This window comes from Manacus vitellinus, unplaced genomic scaffold (assembly GCF_001715985.3).
Source record: "Manacus vitellinus isolate BGI_N305 unplaced genomic scaffold, ASM171598v3 scaffold_24_pilon, whole genome shotgun sequence".
Classification (NCBI taxonomy): Eukaryota; Metazoa; Chordata; class Aves; order Passeriformes; family Pipridae; genus Manacus; species Manacus vitellinus.
The window spans coordinates 6,283,991-6,302,887 of record NW_021939798.1 but is presented as its reverse complement, the minus strand read 5'-3'; the positions used below and the strand labels follow the sequence as shown (position 1 = coordinate 6,302,887).

General features: G+C 57.0%; 2 protein-coding genes across 4 annotated transcripts; both read right to left on the bottom strand.

Moving 5' to 3' along the window:
- Window positions 1-521: 521 nt before the first annotated feature.
- Window positions 522-10,726, bottom strand: FDXR (ferredoxin reductase). The gene is made up of 12 exons (XM_029960079.1): window positions 10,553-10,726; window positions 10,112-10,210; window positions 8,894-8,989; window positions 7,562-7,684; window positions 6,925-7,038; window positions 6,328-6,429; window positions 4,945-5,052; window positions 4,638-4,722; window positions 3,801-4,000; window positions 3,333-3,504; window positions 2,736-2,909; window positions 522-2,041 (listed from the first exon to the last, which is right to left on the bottom strand). The coding sequence occupies exons 1-12, from the start codon at window positions 10,724-10,726 to the stop codon at window positions 1,911-1,913; spliced, it is 1,578 nt and encodes a 525-aa protein (XP_029815939.1). The 3' UTR covers window positions 522-1,910.
- Window positions 10,727-13,189: 2,463 nt separating this feature from the next.
- On the bottom strand, window positions 13,190-18,630 carry FADS6 (fatty acid desaturase 6). Of its 3 annotated transcripts, none has more exons than XM_018073126.2 (7): window positions 18,442-18,630; window positions 17,848-18,203; window positions 16,915-17,081; window positions 16,486-16,666; window positions 15,458-15,645; window positions 14,749-14,928; window positions 13,190-13,828 (listed from the first exon to the last, which is right to left on the bottom strand). In XM_018073126.2, the coding sequence occupies exons 1-7, from the start codon at window positions 18,477-18,479 to the stop codon at window positions 13,679-13,681; spliced, it is 1,260 nt and encodes a 419-aa protein (XP_017928615.1). In that variant the 5' UTR covers window positions 18,480-18,630; the 3' UTR covers window positions 13,190-13,678. The 3 variants fall into 3 exon arrangements, with proteins under 3 accessions (XP_017928615.1, XP_017928616.1, XP_017928617.1); XM_018073127.2 differs by having other exon boundaries at window positions 17,848-18,200; window positions 18,442-18,494; XM_018073128.2 differs by lacking the exon at window positions 14,749-14,928.
- Between the last annotated feature and the right edge of the window lie 267 nt (window positions 18,631-18,897).

The following is an 18,897-nucleotide window of genomic DNA, read 5'->3' as shown; positions in this document are numbered from 1 at the left end:
TCCCTGCCCTTCACTGACCTTCATCATCCCATGGCTTTCCCACAGATCAGCATTAACCCCAGGGCCTTGGCCAAGTTCAGGGTTGAGCAAGGTCACTGAGCTCAGCAAGGACAGACGCTCCCCTTAATCTGTTATCACAGCCCAAAAACTACCCTGAAGCATCCTCAGTTTGGGAGCAGCCGCTCGCTCTGCTCAGCAGGAGCACCGTGGCCTTTACCACAGCTACAAAAGCACCCTGACATCAACATTCAAGGCAATGTGGAAGAAAACCCTCGGGAAGAGCTGGCTCATCTCTTCCCAAAACCTTCAGATTTGATGAAGCCACAACAACCCCTTCACCATCACATTTCAACCCAAATGGCTGCTCCCTGCACTGAGTGCAGCCTCCTCACCTCCACACCCCCTTCCCAAAGCTCTGATTCACCTCAAAACACAGAGCTGATGTAATCTCCCGCTCAAGAGTTCAGCATTAAGGCTGCATCAGCCATGAGACGTAAGGAGAGCCACATCACACAAGCAGCTGCTCCACAAAAGCTTTATTGCTCGTTTGCGTACGAGTTCCCAGTATCACATTTCCCGAGTTTCTTAATGAGCTTGCAAATGAGATTTAAATAGAAAAGGATAGGAGAAAAAGAGGCAAAAATAGAAGTCAGAGACCTCCCTTCCTTAAGGCTGGGACAGCAATGGGGTGGAAATACAGTGCCCTGTGGGCAAGTCCTCTGCCATGGGAGAGGGCTGGGCTGAGATGGAGGTTGAGTGTGGACAAACCACCGTTGGCTGCCCTGGCTCAATTTTCCCTCTGCCTCCACCACAGAGCCACTGCTGCTGTCATCATTTACACAGGTCAGAGAGGAGGGGTTGCAATCCTGCAGCACTCTGGCAGGGAGCACGGGGGGGTTGGGGACAGCCAGGCAAGGGGGCCCCGCTGACGCTGCCCCTGCGCCACGGATAAAGAGGAGATTACAGCTCACGGCTTGTAATCTGGCTTAAAACCTGACACCGTCACCGTAGTCAATCTGGGCTAAGAGAAGCATTTAATAAGCTTCAAAACACACAGGCCAAAAAAATAACCCCACCAGTGAATAGAGTGAAAGGGCTCAAGGCACTGCTTGCACCAGTCAGCGCTGGCAGGTACTGATGGACACAGGATCCCTCATGATCCGGAACAAGGCAATTACATGCTTGTTATCCCAATCCACCCCATAGGATAGAACCCAGGCTCTGTTGGGGTTTAACAGTAGGAGGCAGAAAGCAAATTAATGCCCTTTTCTGCCTGCACAGAGCTCACAACTAGTGGAGGGCACCTGGTCCCTCCCTGTGTGGAGCTGCCTTGCCTTGGGACATGTCACAGCAGCTGCAGTGCTGGGCTAGCTGTTCTCAGGTTAAGGCAGTCACAAAGAAGCCAGACTCAAGCAGGAGGTCCAATTTGGCTTCAATGGAAGGGTTTATTTAAAAAACAATTATCATTAAAAGATGCCTGCTCTGGCACGAATTACAAGGCAATGAAGCCATTTGGCTTGTGGCTTAAAGGGGAGGCACCATGACACAGGGAAACGTCTCCATGTGACTTGCTGTGGGGAAAGAGGCTGGCAGGACTCCTCTAGGTGCACACACACCTCCCCTCACCTGCACTGCATGATTCATTAAGGACTCAAACAACAAGAATCACCCCCAGGAATGGCAGCCCCGCTGCAGGGACGCAGGGGCAGCCAGCAGCCTCATGTCTTGAGGACATTCACTTTGGGAACCCAGAGTTCATCGTACCAGAGAGGCCTCAGTGTCACACACCTCTCCAGAGCGGCCACCAGCCCTGGGCACAAGCCCTGTGCTCCCAGGCTCTGCTCACGACCCGCTGGTGTTGCCCCAGGACGGCTCCACTGGAGCAGTGCCACGTTCCCACCACTGCTGCCCTAGTGACCGATCAGCCGCAGCATCTCCGCAGGATCCACGATCTTCTCCCGGGGTTTGCCAGCAGCTTTGCCTCTTGCCACTTCAGCAGCATCGATCTTCTCCCAGTCCGAGAAGGAAACGGGACGGACCCCTGGGGTGACAGCGACAGATGGGAGAGAGAACTTAACCAGGTGAATACAAGCTCAGCCTCACCTCCCCATTGGCAGAGAGCTGATGTGCCAGCAAACCTGCCCTTTTGTGACCTCAACCTCACAAAGGAGAAGTAATTTCTAATGCTGGGAGGAGAGGGATGGTAGGTTCCAGTCAACTTGGATCAGTCAGACCTTTGCAAGCCGTAACAACAGCGAGCATGGAACCACCTCAGGGGACAAAATGCTTCCAGTTCACTGTTAAACCTCAGCCAGTTTAAGAGGCAAAACACACACACACACACTTTAATTGAATGTCTTTAAACACAGCTACAGCAAATTACTCTCATGGGCATTTTAATCTTTCCTTTAACTTGCTTGGAAGGATTACTAGGAAAACCACTCAAGAGCAATAGCTCACTGTCTCGGCAGCTGACAGTGACATTTTACCCAAGGTCTGTGCTGCTTTTAATGGCCCTTCCCAGAAAGTGGTCATTAACCTTAGCAATGACACGGTTTGAGGGAATTCAAGTCCTGCTCTCCCTGGGCTTTGGAATATTGAAACAGCAGCAAAACACTTCCCATGGTTCAGACTCTGCTCCTGTAAGTGGCTCACAAGACTCACTGCCCCAGGATACCCAGATCCAGGAGCAGTTTGGCTGCACTGTACCTTCCTGCTGGCTGCCCCACACTGACCTCGGCTGCGCAGGATGCTCTCCACGGCCCTAAAGCCTTCTCTGGAGGGGGACATGTCCAGCACACCCCCTTGGAGATCCTCCAGCACAGACTGGGCAGTGTCAAAGCTGTCATTCATGGTGGTGATGATCACACCCGTGGGTCCTCTCTTCACCCACCCGCTGCAGTACAGACCTGCAAGGGCACATGGAGCAGCCAGGCTCAGGTCAGCACGTGGCCAGCAATGGACCCTCCTGGCTGCAAGTCCTTGTCCTGTTCCCCACCTTGGCGGTGGGAACAGACCCTTGGATGGTGCTGTCACAGCACTTTGTGTACCTGCAGACGAGCTCTAAGCAGCCATATGGGCTGTGTCGCTTCAGTAACAGGATACAAGGCCCAGTAAAACACCCCTGTGCTAAACCAGACACCCCTAACACGAGCTGGGGATGGGCCAGCTCTTAACCCCTGATAGAGGCAGCTCATTTCCCCAGTTTCCACTCTCCAAGGTGTGCAACCGCCTTGTATCCCTGCCCTTGGTGAACGGAGCTTCCAACCCCAAAGCCCCCAACCCACCAGCTGCACTCGACATGCCCCACGCCAATCCCTGCGGATACAGACCTGGGACACCCTCCACTCTGCCCGAGCTGTTGGGGATGATGCCACGCCGGGTGTCGAAGGGCACGGCCGGGTCCAGCGGCAGGCTCCGGTACCCGATGCTGCTGAGCACCAGCCCACACTCCAGCTCCTCCACCTCTCCAGTGGGGATGGCTCTGGCAGAGTCACCTGAGCCCTGAGAGAAGGGGGAAGAGGCTGCTGATCCCCACAGTCACCCCTGCAGAACAGCAGTCTGCTCAAGTCCTCTTTGGCATCTTTGATCCCTGGGTATTTGCTAAAGGCTGTTCTGCTGTTCCCTTTGGAAGGGGAAAAGCTCTTGGTGGTACCAAGATTCCCCCAGAGCCTGCCAGCAGCCACTCCAACCAGACAGGAACACAAAGCTGTCTTTGGAGAGACTGCTGAGGGATGCAACAGTGTCCTGCTCCATCCCTGCAGCCTCCCAGGGACATGCCAGCCCCCCTGAGCCCGTACCTCCAGGCGGGTCAGGGCCATGCGGACGCCCCTCGCCCTCTTCCCATCAGGGGTGGGCAGCACTTCCTGGGGGCTGCGCTGGAACTTCAGCCCCCACTCCCGGGAGGCTGCTGCCTGTGCCTCCACTGGCTTCTCCCTGGGCTTCTCCAGGGCTGTTTTGATCATCAGCTCAGTCAGTCGCTTCCTGGGCCTGGGAGCATCTAAGAGGAAAAAGAGAGATCTTCACGACAGGAGTCAGCAAAAGCCCCTCGGGACACAGCACAGAGCCAAGGCCACGTCAAGGCAGTCTCAGTTTGTGAGTCTGTCACGTTGATGGGAGTCCAACGCCTTTGAGATGACAAACTTCAAGTCAAAGTGACCAGGAGAGCCCCTGAGGCTTGAGGCCAGTGGGACACACAAATCAAATCCTGCAATTTTCCTGTCTTGCTGGTGCTCAGAGGCAGCAGCCTGTGGAGAAGAGCAGGTCTCTGGACACCCTTGAACTCAGTGATTTCCTTTTAGCTCTACAGGAAGCTCTTAAATCAACAGCCTTGCGATCTCCTCTGCAAAGTCCCCTCAGCCCTCCTGAACCTCATGCCCTCATCACTCAGAGGGTAAGCACTGTTCCCATGCAGCAGAGTGGCTGCACAAAGACAGAAACAAGCTGTTCCCTTCTCCTGGTGCCTCCTAGCACTCTGAGAATGAGACACACCATGGTCACCAAGCATTTATGTGCCAGGTATTAAGCACAAGACAAGAGATTCTCTGATGTACACCCTGAACATCTCCAGATCACTCCTGGATGCTTGTCTGCCAAGCTGAGTCCCTGCCTGGAGGAGCATGGCACACTTCCCTCACCTTTAACAGCATTTTCGAGGCCTGTGAAGTCAGCAGGGTCCAGGACAGCTCTGGCACCAGGAAGGTTTATCATCTCCCGCAGCTCCTGGGAATTGCAGGCAGGAAGATGTTACCTCCAGAAGAGGGAGGTCACCCAACAGCCTCAGGCCCCCTTCCCCAGCACTCTGGGCTGGAAGCCAGGGAATGAGTGCAGGAAGGAAGATGCCTGGGTTCCACTCCCACCCCCAAACCACCTCTCCCCAACTGGGATGGGCAGTCTGGGGCTTAACACTGGGAAACAGCTGCCCTGCAGCACCTCCAGCCTCACCTTGATAGTGAAAGCAACTTGGAGAGGTCCCCTCCTCCCAACCAGCCAGACACGCTTCACCTTGCTGCAGGCAAGAGCTGCCAGGGAGCTGTCAGTGATGTCTGTCTTCTGCAAAACAGATTCGGGAGAGAGGGATGAGGGCAGATCTGGAGGGAGCTGGGGGGAAGGCACAGCCTCTGAAGGTGAAAAATCAGCAGAAAAGCTGGCTATGCATGCAGAGAGCCTGGGAGAGGACAGAAAACAAGTCATCGCCCTTTGCACAGAGCTATTTGCACAGCTGGTCCCTCATCACTGAATGTTCTTTCCGAGGCCATAATGCACCAGAGGTAACGAGCCAGCACCCCGTGAGACTGCCTCGGGGGATCCACCCAGGCAGGTTCACCTTGGGGCTAACAGAGCAAAGCCTTCCAGTGATCTTGATTCTGAGGTGCCTGCAGATGCTGTTGGGTGACTTCCCAGGCATACAGGCTGTGGATGAAACCTGCTGCAAACCACAGCTCAAATCACCACCTGCTTGCCCCAGGCAGCTCCAGCACAAGCACAAGCATGGCCAGGGCTCACCTGGCACTGGCACCTTGCAGCAACCCTGTGCTCTGTTTCAATTATGTGTGCGTGTGTATCTAGATTACAAGATCTTTTCCAGAGAAAATATGATGGGAGGGACACCAGGATAAACCATTCCAGACCAATTTTCTTAAAAGGAAAAGTGTCTGTCCACCATGGCAGTCATTCCCAGTGCCACATCCCAGCTGGCTTCAGCCACTGGTTCCAGTGCCTTCAAGTTTGGGGGGGGAGTGTTTAAACTTAATTTAGGTATTAATACAGGCAGTTGTTGCACAGATGTAACAAACCTCGTGGCATTTCTCCAGGAGGGAAAACCTTTGCTGCCAACATCTGGGGCAGCAGCTCTGTGGAGCAGCTGGTGCACACCAGCTCCCAGCTGTCTGTAGGGGAGAGGTCCACCAGCTTGGACCAGACACCAGTATGCCCAGTGCCACCAGTAAAAACAAGGCTGCTGCCCTCAGCTGCAGTAGAAAAAAAACATATCCCAAGAGAAGCTTCTAGCTTGTTGGTGGAAGAGGGAAAGTGTCTCTTCCTTTGCCTCTCATAGAAAAGGAAGGGATGAAGCTCAATTTCCAACTTTTTGGATACCAGCAGAGCAATCCAGAGAGCTCTGCAGCATTATCCAAGGCAAAGTCACAGCCTTGGATCACTCCCCTACAGATTGTGAATCCATGGTTGCACCCGAGAGGCAACAGCCTTCCCTGGGAAAGATCCCAAAGACAGAGGAGTGTGAGGTTTTGCTGAGATGGGTGGGAACTCCAGCAGGGAGAGGATTTGGGCCCTGGGTTGCCTTCATGGTGCAGAGCACCCGTCACTCACCCTGAGGAGTTGCAGTGGGGACAGGAGGATCCGGGCAACGTCCAGTGCCACGTTGCCATGGCCCAGAATCAGCGCCGTCTCACAGCTCAGGTCAGGCTTCAGCTTGGGGAGAGAAAGACCCAGCCGTGAGCGAATCCACACAGTCTCCATGATGTACAGCCCCTCAGACCTGCTCCCACCATCCAAATTCCCTTCCACCCCTCTTTGCTCCAAACAGAGGCGATGCAGATGGGGAAACTCCACACCAGACACAGAAACACAGATGCTTCCAGCTGATCCCTCTCCCCACTCTTCCTGCAATGCCATCTCTGGGAGCAGGAGGTGTCTTGGCCAAAAAGCCTCCTCAGGATGCAGAGCATCACCCCTCCAGGTTCCCATCTGGCCCAGCCAAAATATGCTGCCAACGTACAGAGCCAGCTAATCCGCTCTCACTGATGTGCAAATTGTTCACATTTCTACCATCTAAGAAGGATTTAACGTGGTTCCTGCTAATCTTTTCCAATTGCAGGCCTTTCAGGACTTAATCTGGAGCTGAATGTCTGCTGGGATGGGAGGAAGGATGGGAGGAAGGGCAGGGAAGCACACGGCTGTACTCACGTCCCGGTTCTCAGGCAGCCCGTTGTACCAGCCCACAAATGCTCGGGCTGAATACACACCGGAGAGGTTCTCCCCTGGGATCCCCAGGACTCGGTTGTCTTCAGCACCATAACTCTGGGGAGGGAGCAGACACAGTCAGAGATGTCACTGTGTGCAGGGTCCGACACCAAAACACAAATCCAGCTGCTGCTGGGGACACTGGATGGCTGCCAACCCTTCCCAAAGACTGGGATAGTCAGTGGAAGGGCTGAACACAGCCCAGGCACACAGCCCAGGCACAGGGGCTTCATCCATCCCATCCCCCTGGGCTCCAGGGCCAAAGTTGACCTCCCTGGGGCAAAGCAGAGCACGACAAGATGAGGACTGAGCAGGAGGAACAAATCCATGCTGGGCTGAAACAGGCATTGGCCGGCACAGGGAAGAGGTTTCAGAGACCTGCACTTGATGCCACTCTCTAGCACGTGCTCCCTGCAAGGCTTCGGACAAGCCTTGGAGCATCTGAGCTGTCCCGAAGCTGGGAAGAGCCTCCCATGCTAATAAGACACCCAGAAACGCAAACCCTCTTCCCAAGATGCCAGCGGGGACCTGCAGACCTCCTCTGTGATTTCTGGGACGCCGAGGCAGCCCAGGTACCCACCAGCACCACGGCGTGGTACGCCTGCCGCAGCTCCGGCACCGTGACGTCCCTGCCCACAGTGACATTCCCGTAGTAGGCACAGCGCCCCGAGTGCGCCGTCTGCGTGAAGGTGTTGATCACATTCTGCAAAGATCAGAGGACCTGGAGTTATGTCCAAGCCACAGCCGGGGCCAAGGCCTGCTGCTGACAGGAGATCCCCGTTCCCATCCCCTCCCAGCCTTGAGATGCTTCTCCCCGCCTCGGTTGGTTATTCTGAGACTCTTATCTCCCAACAGCCAAAGATAAGTCACAGGGAGATAAGCACAGCTCTGACTTGGCACTCTCTGCACTGCCCTCTTCGGAAAGGAAAATCCATTTTTTACACCCGCCTGGGGAGGACAGGAGCCCTTCAGTGCCTTCAGCCCTTTGGAATAAACCCCACTGCAGGGGAAAACTCCTTCCCAAAGGTGAGGTTTGCAAGGGAGCCCCACCAGCTCCACCTTCCATCCAGGGTGCTGCCCGCCAGCCTCTCATCTCAACCCTTCCCAAAAACCACTTCCTCAAGAAAGGATGAGGGCAAGATGGCATCCAGAGCCTTTTCTTCTGAGTAATTTGGGCTACCCAGCAAAACCACCACTTCTCCTCCTGCAGCTCCAGCTGGATTCAGCCTGGAGACAGGACAGATACCACAGACCCAAGCACACATCTGTTAGGTCCACTCTGCCTCTCTCAGCCCAAAGGGGTCCAGGCATTTTGGTCTTGGATCTCCAGGGATTAGAGCAAACCACTGCAAGATATTGCTGTGTCTGGATCTCCCATGTCTGGATCTCCTGTGTCCCACCCCTCCAACCACCTCCACCCCAGGTCAGACACAGCAGGTACCTCTGAGTACAACTCACTGCCAGGTAAAGGAAAATGGCTGTGAAATCCTTGGCTTAACTTTTCCTTGCCCAGGTGAGCACCTACAGCCCAGTTCCACCACCCCTAACAGCAGATCTGTGTGTTCCCAGAACAAGTACAGATTAAGGAAGGGCAAACAGCAGCAGCAATGAGCAGGCAAGATCCTGCTGGCATAGCATCCAGGTACAAAGAAGCCCATCCAGGTTTTCCCTGGCCTTGCTCTAGGCCAGGCTGACCAGCACTGGGGGCAGCACTTCCTATCACAAGCCACTGTTTTTGACCTGCTGTCCAGATGCCAGATATCCCAGGCATCCCATATCACCAGGCCAAGGCCTCAGCACGGAGATCTGGACCTCTCCAAGTGTGACAGCTCCACACCACAGCCTGGGGACAGCGACTGCCTCACCTGCACCCACCACTGTCATCACATGGGCAAGGGGAGGGAGCACCAACCTTCACTTCGGGGTGGTCTGGGGCCACCCCAAAACGGACGAGCCCAAAGGGAACGGGCAGCTTCTCGTAGATGTCCACCTGGGCCCCGCCGTGGTGCTGTGGGAGAAGAAAGTCACAGTTATGGGATGAGGACAGAGAGGTCACAGGAACCCAGTAATATTCATCTGCTGCTGGGGGAAACGTGGGGCAGGAGGGAGGGCTGCACCACAATCCCACAGCCAGAAATCCCAAAGCCTCTTCCAGACTTTTCCATGCACAGGATGATGGTGTGCTTGTTACTGCCAGCTCGGATCCCAAGGTGTGTGGCAGAGTGACCCCAACCACCATCAAGTACATCTCGTGAGGGCTCCATTGCCCTACCCACCTCCTCTTCCACACTAACCTGGTGGCTGTCCAGTACCCAGAGGGGGCTGATCAAAAGAGCCCCCACGCCACGTGGGAAGCACCCAGTGCAGCACCCTGAGTGCTGGGGAACCTTCCAGACATCTGCCAGCCCCCAGCAGAGATGCCCATGCCCTGAGATCCCCCGGGGACGAGTCACATCAGGGTCGGAGCTTTAGACAGATGTTTGGCTGCAGGGCTTTTGTTATCTTGTATTTTGAGTCAGCCTCTTCCCGGAGATTAAGCAGCCCTGAAATTTGTCCCTGAGGCTTAGTAACAGCTATTTTCCAACACGTACCAGAGACAACACAGCACGGTTTAATGACGGGGTTAAGCTGCTGCATCTCTGGTGGGTGCCAGCAGCCCAGTGCTGTGCTCAGGTCTCATTTCCCAGCAGACCTGACCGCCCAGAGCACTGACACCAGGTAAAGCATCACCCAATTGTCTTAATTCAGCTGGGTGAGGATGAGGGAGGAGAGCAGGTCCCACACATCCGCTTTTAACACATGGTTAATGTCACTCCTGCTGGATGACAACACCTCCCGGCGAGGCAGATCCCTGCTGCTTATTAGATTCTAGAAAAATCACTTGGGTTGAACTCGCAGCAACCAACGTGGGTCTGGTGAGGACGGCCCAGGGTCAGGGCAGGGATGGAGGCAGCTCCAGCCAAAGGGCCCAGAAGGATGCTGTGGGGTCTGGGCTGCCCTGAGCAGTCCAACAACACAGACCAGGCTGGGGCAGGGCCAGGACCCCACCAAACCACCCCCCCAGCTCCCTGAGAGCCAGGCACCACCAGCTCCCTCCCTCAGCTGCAGATCCCGGCCCTCACCCCGGTACCTTGAGGATGTGCTGAGCCGTGTAGAAGCCGGCGGGGCCGCTGCCCACCACGCAGACCCGCGGCGCCGGGGCGGGCGAGGACAGCCACCTGCCGACAGCCTGCAGGGGAGAAACGACAGGGAAGGCGTGAGGCACACAAGACTGCCACCTGCCAGGGCCAGCACAGCCCTTCCCACGGAGCCCGGCACCCAGACCCGAGCGGGGCTCGTCCCGCTGCCATCACCCGACGCCGCAGAGCAGCGGCCGGGCCTTTATGTACCGGCCCGGGGAGGCGGAAATGCCTCGAGGCAGGGCGGCAGTCCTCGGCGCTTACGGCCAGGCCGGGGTCGAGGAGTCGGGGGGTGTCAATGCCATCGGAAGCATGCAGCACTGAAGACCTCCTAACCCGAGCTCGCGGAGGGGCCGCGCGCGCGCGGTCCCAGAGGGGTCCGCGGCCCTCACTCGCCGCAAGGCTGGAGCAGGGGCCTCGCGGGACACGGCTGTCGCAGCCCCCCGGCGCCGGTTCTCTGGCTTCCCGGTGCCCGGCCCGCTCCCAACACGTGTCCCCACAGGCCCAGCGCCGGAGCCCGGCCGCCAAGCCCCGCCCCTCATGCCGCCTCGGCCGCCGCCCCTCATTTCGCCACAGCAATCGTGAGTCGGGACAGCACACTTTTATTAGCAATAACGCCCGCCCATTCCGCCGCCGCGTGCCCACGCCCCCAGCCAATGGCGGCGCGCTGTCCCCTCCGCGGCTGCCCGGAAGTGAGTGGTACCAATAAGAGAGGGCGGAAGCGCGGCCGCGGCGCGGCCGTGCCGCGACCGTTCGCGCCGCTGCTCTCTATGGTGAGGCCTCCGCGGTACCCGTCCCGCTCCCGCATCATCATCATCATCCCCGCGGGGGTTAATTGCCGGCGTCCCTTTATTCCCTCAAAGAGATCAACTGCCGAGGTCTGCCGGGGGAAACCGATTTTAACCATCCCCCTGCAGAGCCTCCTCCTGCCCCTTGCTGGGAGAAACCCATTGCACCCCCTCGATAAAGGATAAAACACTAGTGCTGGAGACAGCGGCAAAATCCAGCCTCCACCACGGGCCCTGCTTTATTTCCTCCTTAATCCCCATCACAGCACGGTTCAAGTGCAACAACTCCCACCTCCCGTGCATGAGCATCACCCCATCCTGGTCAGGAAAACCATCTCAGCGGGTCTGGGAGACGTTTAAGAGCTGGACAGATGCCAGGGCACGCAGGCGAGCATTGACAGGGCTTTTTAAATGCAATTAAGAGCGAGAGGAGTTTACAGCTGGAAGCTGGTTGTAATACGGGTCATAAAACCCACACGCTCTCTCTCATGGTCTTGGAAATTGGTTGATGGCTTTCTGCAAAGGCATGCTGAGAACGGCAGCTGGCCCTGTGCCTCCATCTGCTCCCACTCCCTCGGGGGATTTGGGGCAAGGACCAGGATTTCCGCCGGCTCCAAGCACAGCAATCACCAACCCACTGCCCAGAGAGGCTCCAAATATCACCATAGATGTCATCCACAGAAACAGTTCAGTTTAAATTTGGGGGGGTGTGTGTCTGATTACGGGTCAGAATACTCTTTTTTTTCCCCCCAGAATTCTCCCTTTCCCTCATTAACTTCTGTATCCGCCACTTCTGACAAGGAATAATCCACGTATTTCCCAAACCACAAGTCGCCTCCCGCTGGCTGAAGGACCTGCGAGCACTTGCCTTTAGATGGCACTGCGTTAAACAACACCCACGGAGTCCAGCTGGGAAAAGGGCTGCTGCTCCGACCAATGCTTGGAAACATTTTGGGATGGATCTCTTTCCAGCAGGAGAGGATAAAGAGCATTTTGTGCCCACAAGCGGGAGCACGTGAGGCTGAGATTACCCCGCCTGAACCGAAAGCACCTCTAATGCTCACTCAGCCCGTGGCTGGAGCCAGGAACACCTTAACTTGGCACATTGACCTTAATTGAGCTCTGATGCTCAGTTAAGAGATTAATCACAGGGCAGAAGGGCAGCTCTGGGGAGGGTCTCTGCCACCCCTGAGCGACCCACAGGAACTCTTGGGCCATTTGGTTCATCCAACCCTCCTAAGATTTCTCCCCACCTACAGACCCAGCCTAACCCCTGCCTAAAGGGGAATTTACCCTTTGGATGTTTCACAATATCCTGGATCAATGAACCCACATGGGGCCAGATAGAGGTGGCAATGTCACTAGCCCAGGGCATCAGCACGTCCTGGGCCCCAGCCCAGGACAAATCAGTAATGCCCCATTTCTGATGCCAAAGGGGTCACACTGGATGGATCCAGGGCCAGTTTTCCCGGCCAAAAGTCTGTATCTGTTACACAGGGACACACCATGGCCACACCAACTCTGGCTCCAAGTCACAGTGGCCACACAGGAACACTTTCCTGGTGGGTCTGAGGATGTCCCTGCACTTGGTGGTGGAGAAGGGGGCATGTGGTGCCCACAGGAGGGAAAACACCATGGACTGCCTGCTGCAAACATCACCCTGCCATGGGCCAGGAACAGGGCAGAGCATCCCTGTGCCTTGGGACACATGTGCAACAGGGAGCCTTATAAATCCCGGCTGTGAGGCTGTCGGGGTCCAGCCCAGATGAGAGAACAGCCCAAATCAGGGAGCAAAGCCCCAGGCTCAGAGCAAAGCCACACTGGTCCCACTTTGGCCAGCTGCCCTTTCTGCTACGAGCTCCCCACCATGACGCTGGGCTGAACTTTGTCATCGGTCTTGCAGGTCTGGGACAGCAGAGCACCCTGGTAAAGCCAGACACAGCAACCCAGAGGGGGTTAGAACCAGCCATGTGAGCATCCCAGCCCCTGGCAGCAGTGCTGTGGGCAGAGTTCACCCTCCCTAAACAGGGAAAGTCTCCCAAGCCCTGGACATCTACCTGCATCCAACAGGTTATTCCCCTGCAATAGGAATGACCAATTCTGGAGTCAGCTCCAGCACCTCAATACAGACAACCCCCATGGGGTGAGGGCCTTTCCCCCAGCCCCACCCCAGGCACCATGGAATACCTGTATGACTTGTTACAGCAACAAAACATAATAAAGAAAATCCACCTCAAAGTGTTAAGGCTGAATTTGCCAAACCATTGTTCCTAAAAGGGACTGATTTAGCCCAAAGTCAAGCAAAGCACAAGCAGCAGTGACACAACCCCCTCCCCACCATCCATCCCTTCCCTGAGCCCCAGCCACACAGTGGCAGCTCCATCCTACAGATCCTGGTGGTTGTCAGTCCTGGATGTCCTGGACACAGTGCTGCATCTCTCACAGAGGGGGGGGGTTCCTCTCCCCAAGCGTGAAAGCAGAGTGGATAAAACTAAGCCCTGGCTGGGAATAACTGTGAGGGGACCCTGATCCCTCTGTCCCCGGTGTTGCACCGCCTGGCTCTCCTGCAGTGTCTCTGTGCACTGTTTTCTAGCCAAAAGCAAGACATCAGGGAGGGACGTTTCCCACACGATGGCTTTGTGGAAGTGTTGGTCTGTGCAGCCCCAGTCCTGCTAAAACCATCCCTGCTGCAAGTCCCTGTGGGAAGCAGCCCCCCGAGTCCTGCAGCCCTCACTGGATGCCCACCAGGTCCGTGATGGGGGGAGCGTGGACCATCAGCTCCTCGTATCTCTGGAGGAAGAGCCGGAGCCTGGAGCCGTAGGTGTCCTCGTTGTAGGGCAGCTTCTTCTGCTTCAGGTACTGGGAGACAATGGGCTTGATCTGCAAAAGAAAAGGCAACATCACCTCTGTGTGGGATACCCTGGTGTTTGGACAATGTTCCCAGCCTGAGGCACCCCAAAAGGAGCCCAGAAAACCCATCCCACGTGCCCAAAGCATGGCTGGAGAAGGCAGCACCAAGCCATAACACCTTTGCCATGAAAATTAAGAGGAAGGTGGTTTCCAGTTGCAGCAACACAGGGAGTTCACCTTGGCAAAATGCCTTTGTAGGGCTCTGAATTAGGAGAGGTGCCCTAATGAGAGCCAGCCACGCATGCTCGGCACTCACACCCGTAGTTATCCCATGTGCCCACACAGCTGGCTCGGCAGCGGGGCTGGGAGGTGCCACTACATAATTATCCCCTTCTCTGCAACATGTCTGTGTGGGAGACAGGTCCTGCCAGCCCCGTGAGCTCAAGCAAAGGGCACTGAAAATAAGGGCACAGCATTAAACAAGTGGCCATCCCGTGCTGAAGGACACGGACCTGTCTTGAGATCCCCTCAAGCCGAGGAAGTGCTCAGAGTCCCTTTAGAACACACTCCACACCTCAGAGCAACAAGTAAGGGCATGACCAAAATTACAGGATGTTTGCCTGGATGCTGGCTGAACCAAAAATCAGACTGCGCAACACTTGGGATACTTTCCCAGCAGAAGAGCTGGGAGGATCCTGGACTGCTGGAAGGCTGCTTCGGGCTGGAACTGGGACCAGAAGAAGGAGCAAGGAGCAGAAACCCAGGAGAAACAGGAATGGGATGGAGGGAGGTCAGTTAGGGGCTGCCAAAAAGCAATGAGAGGTCTCTAGAACAGGGGGAATGCAGCGCAGAGAGGTCTGGCAGCAGGGAGAGGAGGTGGTGGGGAGGTGGGTGGTCTCGTCCCCGTGTCACCTCCCAGCACTCTCGGCCACCCTGCAGGCCTGCCTCACCTTCAGGCACATGTTGTCGGAGAGGCTGGGGAAGAGGTGATGCTCCACGTGGCAGCTGATGAGCGAGTGGCCGAAGGACCAGTCGAGGAGGGCGTTGCGGGGCAGGTTGAGGACACCCAGGCTCATGAGGTGGATCCGCTTGGGTTTGCGATCGGCCGCGAACATGGGGAGGCCGATGTGCTGCGGGACAGGCGGGATGGGGACCCTGTGGCACCCGTCACCTCCCCAGACTCTTCCCAGCAGAGCCAATGGCAGCCCTGGCAGTGCGTGGGCCAGGCTGAGCCACATTTTGAGGTTTGACTGCAAACCCCAGAGCTGGGTTTGTCCCTAAAGTCACTCCATCCCGTGCTTGTCTGTCCATGGACACCAAGGAGCTCCCAGGCTCTGTTCCCCCAACTCGCCCACACTTTGAGCCATGGGCCTCTTCCTATCCCAGGACCTGTAACACCACCTGCACCAACACCTGCAAACACACCAACCCTCCCAGTCCTGAAAGCCACTGCAGACAACATCACCCTCCTGTACTTCACACCCACATGGCCTGATGTTCTCCCAGGACCACCGCTTCCCACCCAGCACCACCAGCCTGATCCTCCCAGTGACAACATCAGCACAAGGGAGGTGACAGCTGAGGCTATGTCACCAGCACTGGGTGGTCACTGGCCTGTCTGCAGCACTGTTGAGATGTCTTAGAGCTTCAGGTCTCTACCTGGAATATGTTGACGTGGATGTAGGGATGTGCCAGGAGGGAGCGGGTGAGCAGCATGCAGAGCAGGGCAGACCACGGTGACTGGAAGCCTGAGACGTGGAGCAGCAGCCAGTAATGGCAGTAAAAACCCAGGAACATGCAGCAGAGAGTCCGGAGAGCTGCTTTCCACTCCACATTCCTCAACAAATCTGCACAAGGAAGAAGAGGCAGCACATGGGAGAGGTGCTGATGCTTCCCTGCCCCACTGCTACACCAGCAGCCAGGCTGCCCAGTGTGCCAATAACCCTACAACCTGTCCCATCATCTCCCTTTCCCCATCCTCCAGGTTGGCCCAAATCCCATAGACCTGCTGTTTTTTGGGGCTGGGTCCCAGAGCCTCCTCAGGGCAGCTGATCCAGCTGTGCATCATCACATCAGGGATTCAGATGCATCTTCATTTCTTTCAACTTGTCAAGTCATTGTCTGTGCTTTCGGCACTGCCCAGAGCTGGGTTGTGCAGCCCAGAGGGCTGGGTTTCCTCAGGCTCTTACTGCTTTCTGAGCTCTTCTCTCTGATCATTTCCTGGCACCATTATTTCCCCAGAGACACCACTTTGCCAGCCTGAGCTCTTTGCATCCCAGCCCCCACGCCCTCCACCCCACACGCAGCCACCAAACACACCCCGTGCAATGCTCTGACCATCCTGAGACCCACGTGTGACACTGAACCCCACAATGGCAGAGGGTCTGAGTTAAAGGACAGCAAATTTTGAGTGCTTCAGGCTCATAGTGGCTTTTTCCAGAGCTTTCAACATCCAACATAGGGAAAGGCGAAATGTTTTCTGAGCATCAGCAGAAAGGAGATGCAGCAGATGCTGCCCCAGGGCAAGTGCAGCATCTCCTGCCTTTGCTGCAGACTGGTGTCCTGTCCTGCCAGGGGCTGATGTAGTTAATGTGATGCCTCCAAAGCAAGCAGGACCCTTGGGTGGGGTGAGACCTGGACAGTCACAAGCTCCCTGCACCCTGTCCCAGGGTGGCTGGGACACGTACCAAGTGCAACCAGAGGGGTCAGGACGGGCACTGCGAGAGGGGCAATGAACATGTAGACGTAGCGGTTCAGGAAAGGAAGTTTCCAGGTGCTGGAGTCCCCAAGGCCGATGACGTTGGTGTAGCCGTGGTGGATCTTCACGTGGTTGTAGGTGGCCTGCTCGACTGTGAAAGCTGAGCAGAGCTGGGCAGGAAGAGAAAGGAGAGGTGGTGCTTACAGTCATGGTGCCAGGGCTGGGCGCTGCCAGGCTTGGGCCTGTGGGAGAGGAACCCAGGGGAGATGTTCTGCACCCCACGGGTTCCAAACCCATCTGGAAATGGACCTTTTTTGGAGTTAAGCACTAGAAACCACTCCCACCATTCCCCAATATGGTAAGGTGCTGATGGGGTATTTCTGGGGGGCTGCCACCCACGCCCCCCAGCCCCACTCACCTCAATGAAGAAGATGGCCCACACTTTGCCCCAGGATTTGGACTCGGTCAAGGCGTTGTGGCTGGCCAGGTGGCTGCCCTTGACGGTCAGGGTGTGATGCACCACGCCGAGGGTGAGGACACCCGCCAGGAAAGGGATGGTCTGGGCTGACCGCAGGCACAGGAACCCTGTGGAGAAACCAGCCGGGCAGGAGCTCGGCCACGGACATGTCCTGCAGCCCTCTGAGCCAGGCTGGAGGTGTTGCTGCACCCAAACATGCCATTGCCCTAAACCTGTTCTTCAGCCATGATGACAGGTATTTACATCACCCAAGCCAGGGAGTTTGCCTCCTCACTGCCCTCAGGCCATCACACTGAAGGTTTAGACACTTCCAGCTGCGATGGCACTGGGTGCTGCTGGTGCCAGATCCCACCCCACAGCTCTGGCTGGGATCCCACTGGTGACATGAGACTGCCAGGATTTCAGCATCCCCAGGAGTTCAAAAGCAAGGGAAGGTCCCAGCTTTCCAAACATGCCACTGGAGACCCCCTGCTCAGCTGTGTCTCCCTGCACACACCACTTTTGGTGGTCACTGCTACCAAAACCACCAGGGTTTCCCTGTCCCATGGCTGGGCACGGGGTCACACGACTCGCTCTCCTGCACTGTGCCCATCCAACCCCTCTGTATCCCAGGTGTCACCATCCTCTCACCCCAGGCTGTACCCCAGGTGCCACCAACCTCTCACTCCAGGGTGTACCCTGGGTGTCATCGTCACCCACTGTGGCTTCTATTGGGGTCAGGGTGCCCCATGTCAAGGAGTGAAGGGGTTATTGCAGCTTTATTACAGCCTTAATAAGTGCTAACAGGCTCCCAGCAGTGCAACAGTCATGAGGAGGCAGTGTGACCCCCCCAGGACCCCCTGGCTGTAATTTGGGGCGGCTGAGCTGAGTTACCTGCCGGGAGCAGGAGGAAGCTGCAGGCAAGGATGCTGATGTCCACGCCGTGCCGTTCCCACCAGCTGCTGCTCTTCACCACCTTCTGCACCAGCTCTGAGAGCTCGGTCATCAGGGCTTCCTCCTGCTGCCCTGTTCGCTGTGGGGCCCCCCCGGGGGTCCCATCCTCGTCACCCAGCGCTGGTCCCGACTCCCAGCCCGCTGCCATCACCTCTGTCCTGCTGCCGTCAGGTGCTGTCGTGTCCCGGAGCAGGGGATCCCCCATCCCCCGGAGCCGGGGGGTACCGCTGACCTCACCGTTGACCTGCTGTCCCCTCTGTCCCGCCGTGTGCCCGTTCTCCATCGCCATCTCCCTACTGAGCAGAGGCCACGCAGGGTATGACCCACAGGGGATCAACCCCAGCAGATCCGACCCACCGCGGACGGGCTTCCCGGCTCCCGCTGCCGCCGAAGGACACGGGAAGGGCAGGGATGGAAAAAGATAAACAATCCAAGGAGGACGCAGCCAGTTGACAGCGGCCGGAGAGCCACGCCAGGCCTCCCCGCCGCACGGACACCCCGGCCAGCACCCGGCCACCACAGCCCCCTACTCACGGCAGTCCCGGCTCGGTGGCTCTCCCGGCGCTGGCCATTCCAGGGTGGCCGGTCCGCCCGTGCGGCACCGCACACCGGCGCCGTGCAGCAGCGATTTGGAGAAGGGAGGAGCAGGGGAGGACCGGGAGGAGGGCGAATGCAGATTAGCGATGGCAATAATCCGCCTTGGTGGCCCATATCGGGGAGCAGCCGCGGCGGCGGGGCCGCGGGGAGGACACTCGGCGGGGGCACGGGGAGGCGACGGCAGCGGAGGAGCGGAAAAAAAGATGGAGAGAGGCAGTGGAAACGCTGGAGAGGCAGAGGAGCCAAGTGCCTGAAATAGCCCTGAGAAACCCAAGCGGAGCGCTGAGGACGGGGATAGGGTTTCGCTTCTGCCGGGGAGAGGGAGCAACACACCGCCTGTCCCACGAGGGAGCTGTTTTGGGGAGAAAAACGGCCTTTTCCACAGCAGGGAGC